The sequence below is a fragment of the Arachis duranensis genome, chromosome 7 (assembly GCF_000817695.3).
Source record: "Arachis duranensis cultivar V14167 chromosome 7, aradu.V14167.gnm2.J7QH, whole genome shotgun sequence".
NCBI classification, from domain to species: Eukaryota; Viridiplantae; Streptophyta; class Magnoliopsida; order Fabales; family Fabaceae; genus Arachis; species Arachis duranensis.
Window position 1 is genome coordinate 5485768 of NC_029778.3, and position 13537 is coordinate 5499304.

A 13537-nucleotide genomic window follows, 5' to 3' on the forward strand; every position below is an offset into this window, starting at 1 on the left:
GTGTCATACTACGTTAAATTTTTTCAAATAATATTATAATTTTAATTCATCTTTTTAATATTTAATAAGTATAATTTTAAGTATATATTATATTTTAAAAACATAAAAAATATATTTTGCTTTACAAGTTGAAAAGAGCATACAATGAATATATTTTGGTCTCACCAAGGATAATGTTGTAAAATAATGTTGCATTGTAACTCAGGTTGAGAAGACTTTAATTAATGAATTAATTTCAATACAATTATACAAATGCTCCAATATTATGGTGAGTTAGTCTATATGCATGTTTTTTTAAACTGAAAGGTCCACTCCAAATTATTTTAAAAGAAATTTGTTTTGGTTTTATTAAAAACATTTTATTTTTAACTATACTATGTGTACACTAAAATCAGCTATCAAAATTAGTTATTAATATAAAATATATATTAAAATATAAACACACGTTAAAAATAAATTAAACCATATATATATTATATACAAATATATTAATAACTAATTTTAAAAACTAATATTAATATACAAATAATATTTTTTATTTTTAATTTTTCAGTTGACTGAATGAACAAACGTTTCTTTAGTTGACTACTCATCATTAAGATTATTTTAATGGAATCAACAAATCTTCATTAGATTTAGATCTAATTAAAGAAGAAATTAGACTTTTTTTATATTAAACTAAAGCTTGACATTGAATACAAATTTCAGTTATAATGAGAGAGAGTAATGAGGATAATTTATTTTGTTAACTGGCTTTACAAACTTGATTAAAGAATTATTGACTTATTTTAACTCAATAATTGAACAAACATTTTTTAAAATATTATATATTACATATGTATTATATAAATAATTTCTATTTTAAGTCTTTAAATTTAATTTCAAATTATTTACTCAATTACAACTACAACTGATGATGACTTAAGGTACATTGTCTGAATTTTTTGAAGGTATATCGTGTTTATTATGACAATAAAAAATGAGCGAATTTAATATTTTCAATGCAATTATGCATAATTTGTTTTTCATTAATTAGCTAAATATAAGAAGAATTAAGGGTTTTATTAAACTACTCTTCTACCTTAGTCTATGACAATAATAAAGAAGTCTCGTTGCCCACAAATTTAGCCCAATAGAATATATAAATTCAATTAAATTTATCATTTGTATTACATCAATTTAAAAAGGAAAAAAAGACTGCTACTTGTACACAAACAAACGCAATACTAAAACTAGAACTTGAATTAATTTCAAGCCATATTGCTTCCACAAGGTCGAAGAGTCGGAGAATAAGGGATCAAATTAATTCTAATATTATCCCATTTATGTTCACATATTTCTTTCAATCCCCAACAACTTTGATCATTGAAACAATAATATCCATACACTTTTCTCCCAGTTACAAAAACCAAACAATTCCCATTAACAATTCTAAACTCTTGAACATTAGGATTTTCCTCCTTCAACCCTATCTCTTCAACCTTAACTTCTAAAATCCTTTTCCATTTACTTGACTTTGAATCTATCAAAATTCATATAGTAAAAGAACCTTTCATGTACCTAACTAAGCAAAGAGAATGATCCAAACTCTTCTTCTTCCCCCATTCAAAAATTCTTAGATCACAATTCCAATCAAGAGAAGCCTCTAAAGTATCTTCTGGTAGGTTTACCGTCGTTGATTCGCCGCCGACCGCGAAATCATAGGCCATTATATACAGTGGAAGATAATGAGAACCCTTCTTAAAAACAGAAGGACTATTTGAAATCAGAAACAGTTTTTTTTGAAGATAAACTGAATTATTGAGTCTCATGTTCATTGGACCAACAAAAAAATCATTCTCCATTTTTCTCCGTACACCTTCTTTTGACGAATATAATTTAATAATAACATGTTGTCCCCATTCTGGTGTCCCCTCAATCAAAATTATCAAGTAATCATCCAAATATTCCAAACCCTTATTATTCATGCACTTGAAGAAAACATTGGCTTCATGAAAAGGATTTTCAGGCAGAGTGGATGGAGTAGTAATTGGGAGCCATGTTTGTGTTATAGGATTACATAAACATAGCTCCTTATTACTATTACTTTGACACAAAATTAAACCATTGCTCGAAGCAAGAATTTTTACCTTTTTCAAGAACTGCAAGGAATTTCTAGGCAGCTGCTCATGGAAATTCGATTCTTCTCCGGCCGGTGACGACAGGGGCGGTGACGGCAACAGATGGAATAATTCATCCTTGTCGAAGTTATTGAAAAATATTCTTGGTTGAATGAAGATGTAAGTATCATCTTTTAGAGACATATTTTGTGCATGGTTCATCCTAAATCTGGCTCCACGAAATTTATCATGAAGAGATTTACAAAGAGATTGGAACTTACATATTGATTTTGTTGGAAGAAAGGAGAATATGTGAAGTAATTCATCCTCACACAATGATGCCATTTTTTTTCTCTATTTGTTAGAGCTATATAGAACTATGAAGGAATAAGAATAAGAAAAAGAAAGAACTTTTATTGATTGTTGATTGATTGAATTGTACTCAAGTCCGTTGTAAACTATGAGGGTAAAACTATATATACAGAGCATTGTCCTATGAAAGATAAAAGCAAATAAAGATAAGATAAGAACAACTAAAAATAAGATAAAGATAATATAATAAAGACTAAAATTATAATTGAATTTATGTATTCTATTGGACTAAATTTATGCACCATGAAATTTTTTTATTGTTGTCATGGATTAAGATGAGCCATATTTAATTCAGAATGAATTCGCTTAACTCATCTCCAATAAACAAATCGAACTCAAACTAATTCGAATTGATTTATAAATTTTTAGTAAGCTGATAATAAATAAATTAAATTATGATAAATTAAATTCAATTTTCACAAACCGAACTTGTATGAGTCTCATCTAACTCAATTCATTTGAGCTCACTCCTTATCTTAAGAACGAATAATCATATATTCTCTTAATCATTCTCTTTTGAATGATTTCTAACAAAATAAAGTTAAATATATTTATCATTTTCAAAAAAGTAAAAATGAGAAGATTTTATTGTTTAATATTAAGACGACAATTAAGGAGAATATGCTATTATTGTACTAGCTAGGGATTAGTGCGTTTAGATTAAATTAATATTAATAATAGTTATACTGAATCTAACACAATAAGATTGAGTTTATTACTAAATTAATAAACGTTCTTTCTTTTCTATTATTTTTTTATGCCGGCTATTCTGTTTCGTCGTTTTATAACTTTCACGTGTTATTTGCCACTCATATCCTAAATTAGTAAAGAGTAATTAATTAATTACGTTAAGCTGTGACATAATTATGCGTTATTATTAGTATAAGTTTTTGAAATAAAAGATGAATCATATTCGGGTGACAATAATTTAAAATATTTATTTAATCAATTTAATATCTATAAATATTTATAATTATATATTTATTATATTTAATATTATATACTTATTCTAACAATAATTGATGAACACAAACAAAAGTAAAAAAGAAAAAGTAAGTGATTATGATTACTTATAATTTCCAAATTATGTTCTTAATATATTAATTAGATATACTGACAATAGATATTAACTATTATTATGTGACAATTTAATTAAATATGTTAAATTATCTAATAATTTTCATTTATTATCTTTACATAGTTTATATAAGTGGTCGCTATAAATAAAGTTCATAAATAATTAACGTTATTAACTTGTTATTGTTATTATTATTATTGTATTAAATTATTCTGTTAATTTTTATAATTTTTAAAATTTATAATTAAATTATTTTTAATAGTAAACATTATAAAAATACTTTTTATTAATTTCACATTACTAATGAATATACTTCAATATATTTTTTTTAAGTTGAACGTTTTTAAAATAATAATGATGTGATTATAAATTTAAAATTAATGTAAAGAATTAATTAAAAAATTTTAAAATATAAAAATTCAATTATAAATTTGATAAAATCATATATGAATTTAAAAAATAATTTAGTTCTATTATTATTAAAAAACTTAGTAAGAAAAATGAAAGAAAGTTAGAAGAGAAGAAGAAGAGGGTCAAAATGAAAGAGCAAATTTGATGAGAGTGATACCCTGCAAGAGAATTTGATTTAACAATGAAGGAGCACCACGACAATTAACTCTGAGATCTTGAAAGTTTTGGTTTTTTCAAAATTGAGAATGGGTGGCACCGTTGATTGCTACTGATGTGCATTATTATTACACTTATTATGAAATCAGCGACCACAACATATTTCTATCCATGGAATGGGACATACCAACCTTAATGATTCTCCAGGACCATCCATGGTAATAACCTATTTTTTATATTCACTGTTACCTACACAAAGATATTTTCATATATAAAATAATAATCAATATTATGTTAAATAATTTAGTCAAATATATCAAATTAATTTATGATTCTTAATTATTATCTTTGTATAAAGATATTTTTATCTAAATAGTTATTTTATTAGATGAAATTTAAATGCAGTTGTTTTTATAAAAATTTGATAGTAAAAAACCGTTAGATAATTTGACATATTTGATTAAATTATCATTTAATAATTATCAACTATTAATTTTATATAAAAATAACTATACGTAAATTTTTACTATCTGATTATTATTAGGCAATTCTTCAAGATTATTCTTTCGAAAATAAAGGATAAATTATCATCTGATGTGTATACTTGCATGATAAATTTAATTATGCAGTTAATAATCTATCACATCATTTTGATCAATCTTCTGGGAATGATTAGTGGTGCAAAAGACATGTTTTAATGCAAATAGTTAACTATAGAAGAGAATAAACTGCAGCATTAGGTAGTATCCCAAGATTGCAATTTGCTTAGATTTTGTCTTGTTGCATACCAGTTGTTTGATAGTTTGCCTCAGAAAAACCATTTCATAAATCTCTTACACACACAAACACAAATACACCCTTTGGACATAATCAAAAGCCAAACAAAACTCAAAAACAGTAATCAATTAAGCTACCAAGCTTGGTCTTCATCCTTTTTTCACACTGCACAATAATTCAGATATTCTTATCTGCATAGATTGAAGTATATCCTCTCTCTCTCTCTCTCTCAACTTTTAACTACCTTGTATTATTCTGTCTGTCAACTTTTTCTGAATTTTTTAATTCTCTTTCTTCTCTCTTTCATGTCTATCCATCTATTTTATGAGCGTCAGGCTCTTGTGTATATATATATAGCATGCTGCCATGTGCAGCTTGTGTGGCACTTGAATTTTGTGGTTTTGATCTGGGTTTGCTTTGTTTTTTTCTGTTATCAGCACCCCTTTTGGTCATTTAATACTTCCCTGAAGGGTTTTTCAGTTCAATTTTCCAAAATTGCTGAAAAGTTCCTACCTTCCTTTAATTAATTTCAGGTTGAATTTCTGGGGATTTTTTTTTTGGTTTCCCAGTTTAGAGCTGAAATTAGTTCACTTTGAGCTGAAATTAAGAACTGAGTTGTTTTTTTTTCTGTTGAAAAGCTCTGGATCTTTGTGATTTAAAGTGTCTTGCTTTTTAGGTGGGAGGTGGGGTCCTAAGTTCATATAAGTGCCCTTTTTCTCCAACTGATTTGTTTTCCTTGTTGAACCGAAGTCCTTTTTGGAGAACTTTTTTGGTTCCATATGGTGCTGGAAAGCTGATATCTGTGGTAATTTATGATCAATTTTGCATTTTTTTCCCCTCCCCTTCTAATTGAGGTTCTTCAATTTTGATTCTCTTCTTTTGGGGATATTAATGGTTTTCTTACAAATCTAGACTGCAAAGTTAGTAGTTGCCAAGAGGGGGTTTCCATATTCAAGCTGAATTCTGGTTGTAGGTTTATCATTTGCCGGAAGACAAACTTTGAGGTTATTTCTTATCCTGACAATTTCTTGTTTTTCTCAATATGTGTAACTTAAAATCAAGCATCAATGAGTAAGTTTAAGAAGAATATTTCTGCTGTGCTACATTTCTGGTCTCAATCAGATCTCTAGGAATGTTGCAGTCCTTGCACCATGCATGCCTTTGATAATTTGCATCTTTGGCTTTGTAAATATTGGTTAAAATCACAAGCAATAGTAACATGTCCTCAATACACATAACATTGAGTTTACTTTTGAGTTAGGAACTGAATTTTGATATGCATTTCAGGTAGGTTCCTTGTAAGTGAGCTGAAGTTCCATTCATCACAAAAGTTTCAAGGGGGCATAGAGGATGAGTCAGCCTAAGATTAAGCGTCGTATCGGTAAATATGAGGTTGGGAGGACCATTGGAGAGGGAACTTTTGCAAAGGTGAAATTTGCAAGGAACTCGGAGACTGGTGATCCTGTGGCTCTCAAGATTCTTGACAAGGAAAAAGTTCTCAAGCACAAGATGGCTGAACAGGTATTGTTTGGAGAATCATTCACTTTGTTGAATAAGTTGGCCTGTTCTCTTACATTTACCCTGCATATTTCTTACAATGTCTACCTTTTCATGAACATAATTTTTGGTGAAAAAGGTTATAGACTTTGTAGGAAAAGCTTGCTTTAGACCCTCACATTAATGAGGTTAAGTCTCTTAGATGTTTGTAATGTGTTTTTGACTTTTTGCAGATCAGGCGTGAGATAGCTACAATGAAGTTAATCCAGCATCCCAATGTTGTTCGACTATACGAGGTCTCTCTCAGAAACATACATGAGAATGATCTTTTCTTCTCTTTAAGTCTAGAATTTTCTAAAATGCACTGACATCAGGTGCTTCCATGCGAGCCAAAGTGGTTAATTTCCGCATCTACTATCTCAAAAGGAAACTACTTTTGCATGCATGGCAGCGCTTGATTTAACGATTATTTTTAGCGTCGGTGCATTGAAATCAAACTTTTCTTATTATACTTTAAGATTCTCAAAGTATCTTGGCAAATTATTTAATGCCATAGGGAGCTTTTGGAGATTCTCTATAAAAATGAACTATATACTTGTTCACTTGAAGTTTCAAAAAATGTTGGATCATATCATTACATGCATAGACTACACTTAAATAATTCTGATGCTGCTGCTTTCTGTCCAAGACTAATTGAGATGGAATGAATAAAAATATCTCATTATTCAAAGTACTTCTTTACTTGTACTTTTTTATATTGTTCAATGGAAAGCTGAAAAAATGAGTCCATCTATATATCCTTAAATATTGTTCTTCCCCCACCATTTTTGTCTTCTCTTCCAACTTTCATATTGTGTTTGAGAGCATTAAGACTGCATAACCCTTTATGTCAGGAGTCCGATCCCCTCTAACATTGTGAAACTTTTTTGTTTGCAGGTCATGGGAAGTAAAACAAAAATATATATTGTTTTGGAGTTTGTGACCGGGGGAGAGCTCTTTGACAAAATTGTGAGTAAATAAATTCTTCTTGCCTATCATAGGCTTCATTTCATTTTCAATTGGTTCAAGAACTTTTTGAGAAAAGTAAAACATGGCAACTTTTTGGATCATATTTGTGGTTCATCAATGCTATAGTGCTTATGATACTGGACTTAGTCCAAGTACTGATACTCTTTCTTTCCTTCAATGAGCATTGTTTTATCGGCATTGTTTCAGACAGGATTCCTTTGGATCTTAGCACATAAGTTCCATATTTATATACATTCTAATGGAATCTAATGCTGTGAAGGTAAACCATGGACGAATGAGTGAAAACGAAGCACGAAGATATTTCCAGCAGCTTATAAATGCTGTTGATTATTGCCATAGCAGGGGTGTCTTCCACAGAGATCTGAAGGTAAGGCCCTTTAGCCACACTTGAGGGACATAGAAAACAGTTTATTTGAGCTTGATATTATAAGAAAGTAACTCTGACATATAATTTTTGTATATATTTTTTAACTTCTTCCTGCAGCCTGAAAATCTGCTATTGGATACTCTTGGAAACCTTAAAGTTTCTGATTTTGGGTTGAGTGCACTCTCCCAACAAGTCAGGGTAAGAATGATTAATCGCCTTCTGAATTTTACTTTGTTGTTTATCTTTATTCATTACATTGATCTTGCTTTTGTTAGGTGAATTAGCTGATACAATTATTATCATGTAGAAACTTTGTTTTTATATTTTTTATTCTTTTTAATATGTTGAAGGAAAATGTACTAATAATATTTAAATTATACGAGTGTGATTCTGTACTGACCGTTTTCTTCTAGTGGATATAATAATATAATGGTCAATAATTTCGGATTTAGTTCTTGCCAATGTTGTTTGCTGTTGTAATTCGGATCTAGTGATTCTGACAGATGATTAGATAAATGACTCAGTCATAGAATTTGATTTGTGAAGCTTTATGGATGTTTAAAGGATACCGAAGTTGACAATTTTTTGGTCTAGGCTCGGCTGTGCTTCACTCTAGGTATAACTACTTAGGACCTAAGACATGGTATAAATTTTTCTTTTTGAGTCGGACTCAGGAAGCTATTCCCATACTAGATTTAAGCTTTAGGAATATAAAGAATTGTAAACTCAGAAAAATTCTGCTATATTGTTCATAAAATTACACTAACCTATACAAGTACATGAATACAAAAACTGGATTATTCACATTGGTAACTAAAAAGGCTACAGTTCAATTAGTACAGATTATATAGCCGTGAAAATCATTAATTTGATGATGTAACTATCTATTTTGAACATATTCTTGTAATGTAAACCTATATCTTTAAAAATGTTTGTTATGGCAGGATGATGGACTTCTTCACACTACATGCGGAACACCAAACTATGTTGCTCCAGAGGTACAGAGAAATGTCATGTCATGATAGTTAGTTTATTGCGAAAGATATGCTGAATTTCATGCATCAGAATAATCCTTATAACTATATGTTTGTCTTGCATAGGTCCTTGAAGATAGAGGCTATGATGGGGCAACTGCGGACTTGTGGTCGTGTGGTGTGATTCTCTTTGTGCTGGTTGCAGGTTACTTGCCTTTTGATGACCCAAATCTAATGAACCTGTATAAAAAAGTGAGCATTTTTTAATTGTATTTCACAATTATGTTCGTTTCTACTTTTATCCCCCTCCTCTTTATTACCTCATTTCTTGATCAACAGATTTCGGCAGCTGAGTTTACTTGTCCGCCATGGCTTTCTTTCAGTGCAAGAAAATTGATCACTCGAATCTTGGATCCTAATCCTGAGACTGTAAGGATCAGCATTTTACTTTATGACTGCTTCTATATGTGTGAAATTTCACTTCTGTTCTCAAATTGGAACTCATTTTACTTGTGAAAGTTTTAACCTGCTATTCTGCCTTGGTTGTTTCCAATGATCACTTGTAACTAATCTTCATCAGCTTGATATAATGATTATTTAAGACATGCTAATGTACCTTTTAAAAGGGTGAGCCTTGGCGCATGCCGCACGGTAAGATTGCTACCTTCTGACCCGGAGTAAGGCTGCATACATCTATCCTTCCAGGTGGGAGCCTCGTGCACTAGGCCGCCCTTCTTTATGAACTTTCTAGAACACATTTATCTAATCCGTGCTCTGCAGAAACGACCGGTGAAAGGAAAAGAATAGGAGCTAATGATTAATCTTACATCTCTATGTTTATGTATCAGTACTTGTTAAATTATGTCTGCACACCTAATTTGCCGTATCTGTATTGCAGCGTATCACTGTTGCTGAGATTTTGGAGGATGAATGGTTTAAGAAAGATTATAAGCCTCCAGTTTTCGAGGAGAAAGGGGAAACCAACCTCGATGATGTCGAAGCTGTCTTCAAAGATTGTGAAGTATGTTGATGAACTAGAGATGATTTTGTGATTGCTTTTGTGTATGTTCTGGAATGTTTTTTTGTCTCATAGAGGATTTTACCTTGTTCAGGAACACCATGTAACTGAGAAGAAGGAAGAACAACCAACACCCATGAATGCATTTGAGTTAATCTCCATGTCCAAAGGGTTGAACCTAGAAAACTTGTTTGATATAGAGCAGGTAGAGACTACTTTGCATGATTACTTGATTACCTTGTTTAGGAATTAAGAGGATTATTAGGAAGATGATTAGGAGGATATATTGATTACTCGAGATGAGATATATAATGCTGAAGTTACTTAGTATGCTCATTCCATTAGAGTAGTCCTGTGTTTGCTTTATTCTGATGTCAGTGATTGCAGGGATTTAAAAGAGAAACAAGATTCACATCAAAATCACCAGCTGATGAGATAATAAACAAGATTGAAGAAGCTGCAAAACCTCTTGGCTTTGATGTGCAAAAGAAAAATTACAAGGTAAGCCATAGTTGTGCAACATACTGTATTCATGCTCTAGCTCCTCTTATTTAATGGTAATTTTTTAAATTAACACACCATTATCACCTTCAGATGAGGCTTGAAAATGTTAAAGCTGGAAGGAAGGGAAACCTTAATGTTGCCACAGAGGTATGGTATAGTACAAGTACATGATCCTCGATTTATTTTGACTACTCAGATGAATATGTTTATATGTGCAGATTATAGTTGAGAACTCTTAGATGACAATTCAGTCAAACATATCAAATCATCTAATGGTTCTCGCCTATAATCTTCGTATGGTGAATATGATAAGATCACAATTTTTGTTAAGATTTATTGTGTTAAAAAGTGCTTATAATTGTAAAACAGATATTCCAAGTGGCACCTTCTCTTCACATGGTTGAGGTACGGAAAGCAAAGGGTGATACATTGGAGTTTCATAAGGTATCCTTCATTCTTCCCCTTTTCACTTAATCAATTTACATAGTCATTTCTTACATTACTTCCTCCATTCCCTTTTATCTGTCGCTTAATCTTTCCATAGAGACTAAACCAAGAATATAGGCCTCCTTTTCACCATGTTACAATTCTATTTAGGTTTAATTATTCTGTCGGACCTTATAGTTTCACCAAATTTGCAATTAGGTCCTATACTTTTTTTTAATTGGATTTCTACCTTACTTTTAATTTTGTAATTAAGTCATTTTCATGTCAAAAATATTAAAATTAATAGAATATTTCTCCCAAAAAATATGTGATCAAAGATTTAATTAGGTTCTTAATTATAGATGTCTTCAATTTGTAGAAAAATATTCAGTTAATTCTAATATTTTTTTCACTAGGAGGGATTTAATTATAAAAGGACTATGTTACGTGTACATCAAAATCAGTTACTAAAGTCGGCCACCAGTATAAAATACATGTTGGAATACAAATACACATTAAAAATAAATTAAATCACATGTATATACACAAACACATTGCGGCTGATTTTAATGGCTGGTTTTGGTGTACAAATAATATTTTTTATTATGAAATTAGAAGCAGTGTAGGAACCCAATTGAAAAGGAAAAAAAGTATAAAGACCTAATTACAAATTTGGTGAAACTATACGAACCAGCAGAGTAATTAAACCTTCTATTTACTCACTAAAGTAAGAATATACCAAAAAGTGCGAAAAGAAACTGATACTCTTTTTCACCATTGTGCAGTTCTATAAAAACCTATCAACATGCTTGGACGACGTGGTTTGGAAAACAGAAGAGGATATGCAAAAGAAAGAAGCCAAGTGATGTCAATTATGAAATCTAAGTGTAATTTAATTGATGTCTAGCTATGATAATGATCTCTTCTTCTGTAGCTTCCACCATATTTTGCAATTTCTTGATTTGTTATTTTGCTTGCCCCACCAGCATAGCTTCTTTTCTTTCTTGTTAGGTTTGTTTTGGACAAATGTACTCACATCACATACATGTTACTGTTGCGTTTCCATGCTATTATTGTTGGAAAGCATGCATGCACAGTTTTTATGTAAGAATGTATCCACCTATAGCTTGAGCCATATATGTTCATTGATGAAGCTGTGGTGGTTTGGGGTGTTGTATGGTATTGAGAGGAAAAAGAGAGAAAAGGAATTATTTTTACTAATAAATAATTACAATTTTTTAAATAATATTTATTATATATAATGGACATTAGAAAAGAGTGTGGTGTATAATTTTATTTTTCTAAAATATATTTTATCATGTAATCCATTAACAATTTAAGCTACTAAATCGTTGTAGGTAACATTGTAACATGATACTGTACCCTATAGCTAATTAGCTATTATTAAAAATTGAAAGATTACAAATTTGTAACAAGGACTGATTTGGGATAATTTGTTGATTTTGCTTTTGATTTAGGATGTTTGAAACCCTCATGATTTTGCTTTCGATTATTCAAACTCTATAAAATTCACTTCATTCTTCTATTTAAATAAACTTTTCTAAATAAATTTTTCAAATCATTTGACAAACACACCAGCAGATGTATATGAATTTATGATGTATGGACATGGATACAGACACCAGATATACAGACACACGAATTTAAAATTCTTATAAGACACAGAGACATGATATATATATAAATATAAAGTATTTTTTCGATAAATTAAAATGATAGTTTAGAAGTATTTAAAATATATTTTGTTTTAATAATTAATAATATATATTATTTTTAAACTCATTTTAAGAATATATGTTAAAAAAAGACTAAACACGCTGACATATGATAGTATTTAAATATGTCCAAAATATGTCCGAAATTTTTTTTTATTAAAATACAGTTGAATGCAGAAAATACACATATTAAATAAAGGTGAATTCTTCCAAACCCATGTCAATTTTATGGGTAAGTTACCCTTGTACATGTGTCTTTATCTCAGCCATCGATCAAAAAAATTTTCAACCTTGCATTAATACATTCATTGATAATAGCAAAAGCCTTTAATGAACATATACTATAACAAATACTACATTAATTATTGTATACATATACTATATAATGTATTGGGGAACATTTATAATTACTCAAACTTGTTTTTCATTTTATAAAATACCCTCCATCACTTTCTGAAATTCAACATGCATATCTCAAAAGCCTTTAATTCATGTTTCACTTCCTGGAAAACGCATAGAACCCACTGCCCGGTGGTTTTTCCGCCTTCGTTCTATACCCAGTACCGAACCCTGAAATTTGTTATCCTAGAACCCACTACCGAACCCTGTTTGATTTTTTCACCTTCGTTCTATACCCAGCGTCCATTTAGCAAGAATGATATCCTTCGAGTAACAGGTTCCGGAACTGGTACTATGCTTTCGTCGGATTGGCGTCGACGTCAACTGAGGAGAGGGCGAATGCTAAATTGATGTGGCTCCGATAGAGAAATTTGTAGCAGAACTTCTGCTAGATCCGAAGCTGTGGCTGCTGGAAGCTAGTTTACCAACAATCAATTTTCGGCTGCCTTTGAATTAGGTGCGTCGGATTAGGTAAAGGTCACCTCCCTCCGACTCCGACAGTGCATTTTTTATCCGCCGAAGCTCAACCTCTGCTTGTCATCAAGGTATGTCCAGATTAGTTCAATTTGGATGATAGTCTATGCCTTTTTAATGGTTCTCTGTTTAGGGTGTTGGGTTGCTATCCTTGAATTTGGAAATTAAGTTACATTATCTAGTTCTATGCTGTGGCTAGGTTTGGGGAATTGAAATTAAA

The 13537-nt window shown here is 30.6% G+C and overlaps 2 protein-coding genes across 7 annotated transcripts; one reads left to right on the plus strand and one right to left on the minus strand.

Annotated features, from left to right (window-relative positions):
• Positions 1 to 1250: 1250 nt before the first annotated feature.
• LOC110273499 (uncharacterized) lies at positions 1251 to 2444 on the minus strand. Its single transcript, XM_021126621.1, has 2 exons — positions 1625 to 2444; positions 1251 to 1522 (listed from the first exon to the last, which is right to left on the minus strand). Exons 1-2 carry the CDS (start codon positions 2442 to 2444, stop codon positions 1251 to 1253), a joined length of 1092 nt encoding a protein of 363 aa, XP_020982280.1.
• Positions 2445 to 4844: 2400 nt separating this feature from the next.
• LOC107496668 (CBL-interacting serine/threonine-protein kinase 3) lies at positions 4845 to 11857 on the plus strand. Of its 6 annotated transcripts, XM_052251799.1 has the most exons (17): positions 4846 to 5098; positions 5570 to 5698; positions 5806 to 5897; positions 6181 to 6414; positions 6624 to 6686; positions 7327 to 7398; positions 7679 to 7786; positions 7904 to 7984; positions 8731 to 8784; positions 8887 to 9012; positions 9100 to 9189; positions 9659 to 9781; positions 9873 to 9983; positions 10166 to 10279; positions 10373 to 10429; positions 10652 to 10726; positions 11494 to 11857. In XM_052251799.1, the coding sequence occupies exons 4-17, from the start codon at positions 6244 to 6246 to the stop codon at positions 11572 to 11574; spliced, it is 1326 nt and encodes a 441-aa protein (XP_052107759.1). In that variant the 5' UTR covers positions 4846 to 5098; positions 5570 to 5698; positions 5806 to 5897; positions 6181 to 6243; the 3' UTR covers positions 11575 to 11857. The 6 variants fall into 6 exon arrangements, with proteins under 6 accessions (XP_015973465.1, XP_052107759.1, XP_015973464.1 ...); XM_016117978.3 differs by lacking the exon at positions 5570 to 5698; XM_016117975.3 differs by lacking the exon at positions 4846 to 5098 and having other exon boundaries at positions 5158 to 5698.
• Positions 11858 to 13537: the final 1680 nt, after the last annotated feature.

Bases quoted from the DNA above. Each gene is read 5' to 3' on its own strand.
- LOC110273499 (XM_021126621.1), bottom strand. From the start codon at position 2,444: ATGGCATCATTGTGTGAGGATGAATTACTTCACATATTCTCCTTTCTT. The intron at 1,523-1,624 runs GTGATCTAAGAA...GAATTTTGATAG, and splicing joins GGCTTCTCTTGATTGGAATT to ATTCAAAGTCAAGTAAATGG.
- LOC107496668 (XM_016117979.3), top strand. From the start codon at position 6,244: ATGAGTCAGCCTAAGATTAAGCGTCGTATCGGTAAATATGAGGTTGGG. The intron at 7,985-8,730 runs GTAAGAATGATT...TTGTTATGGCAG, and splicing joins CACTCTCCCAACAAGTCAGG to GATGATGGACTTCTTCACAC. The intron at 8,785-8,886 runs GTACAGAGAAAT...TGTCTTGCATAG, and splicing joins CAAACTATGTTGCTCCAGAG to GTCCTTGAAGATAGAGGCTA.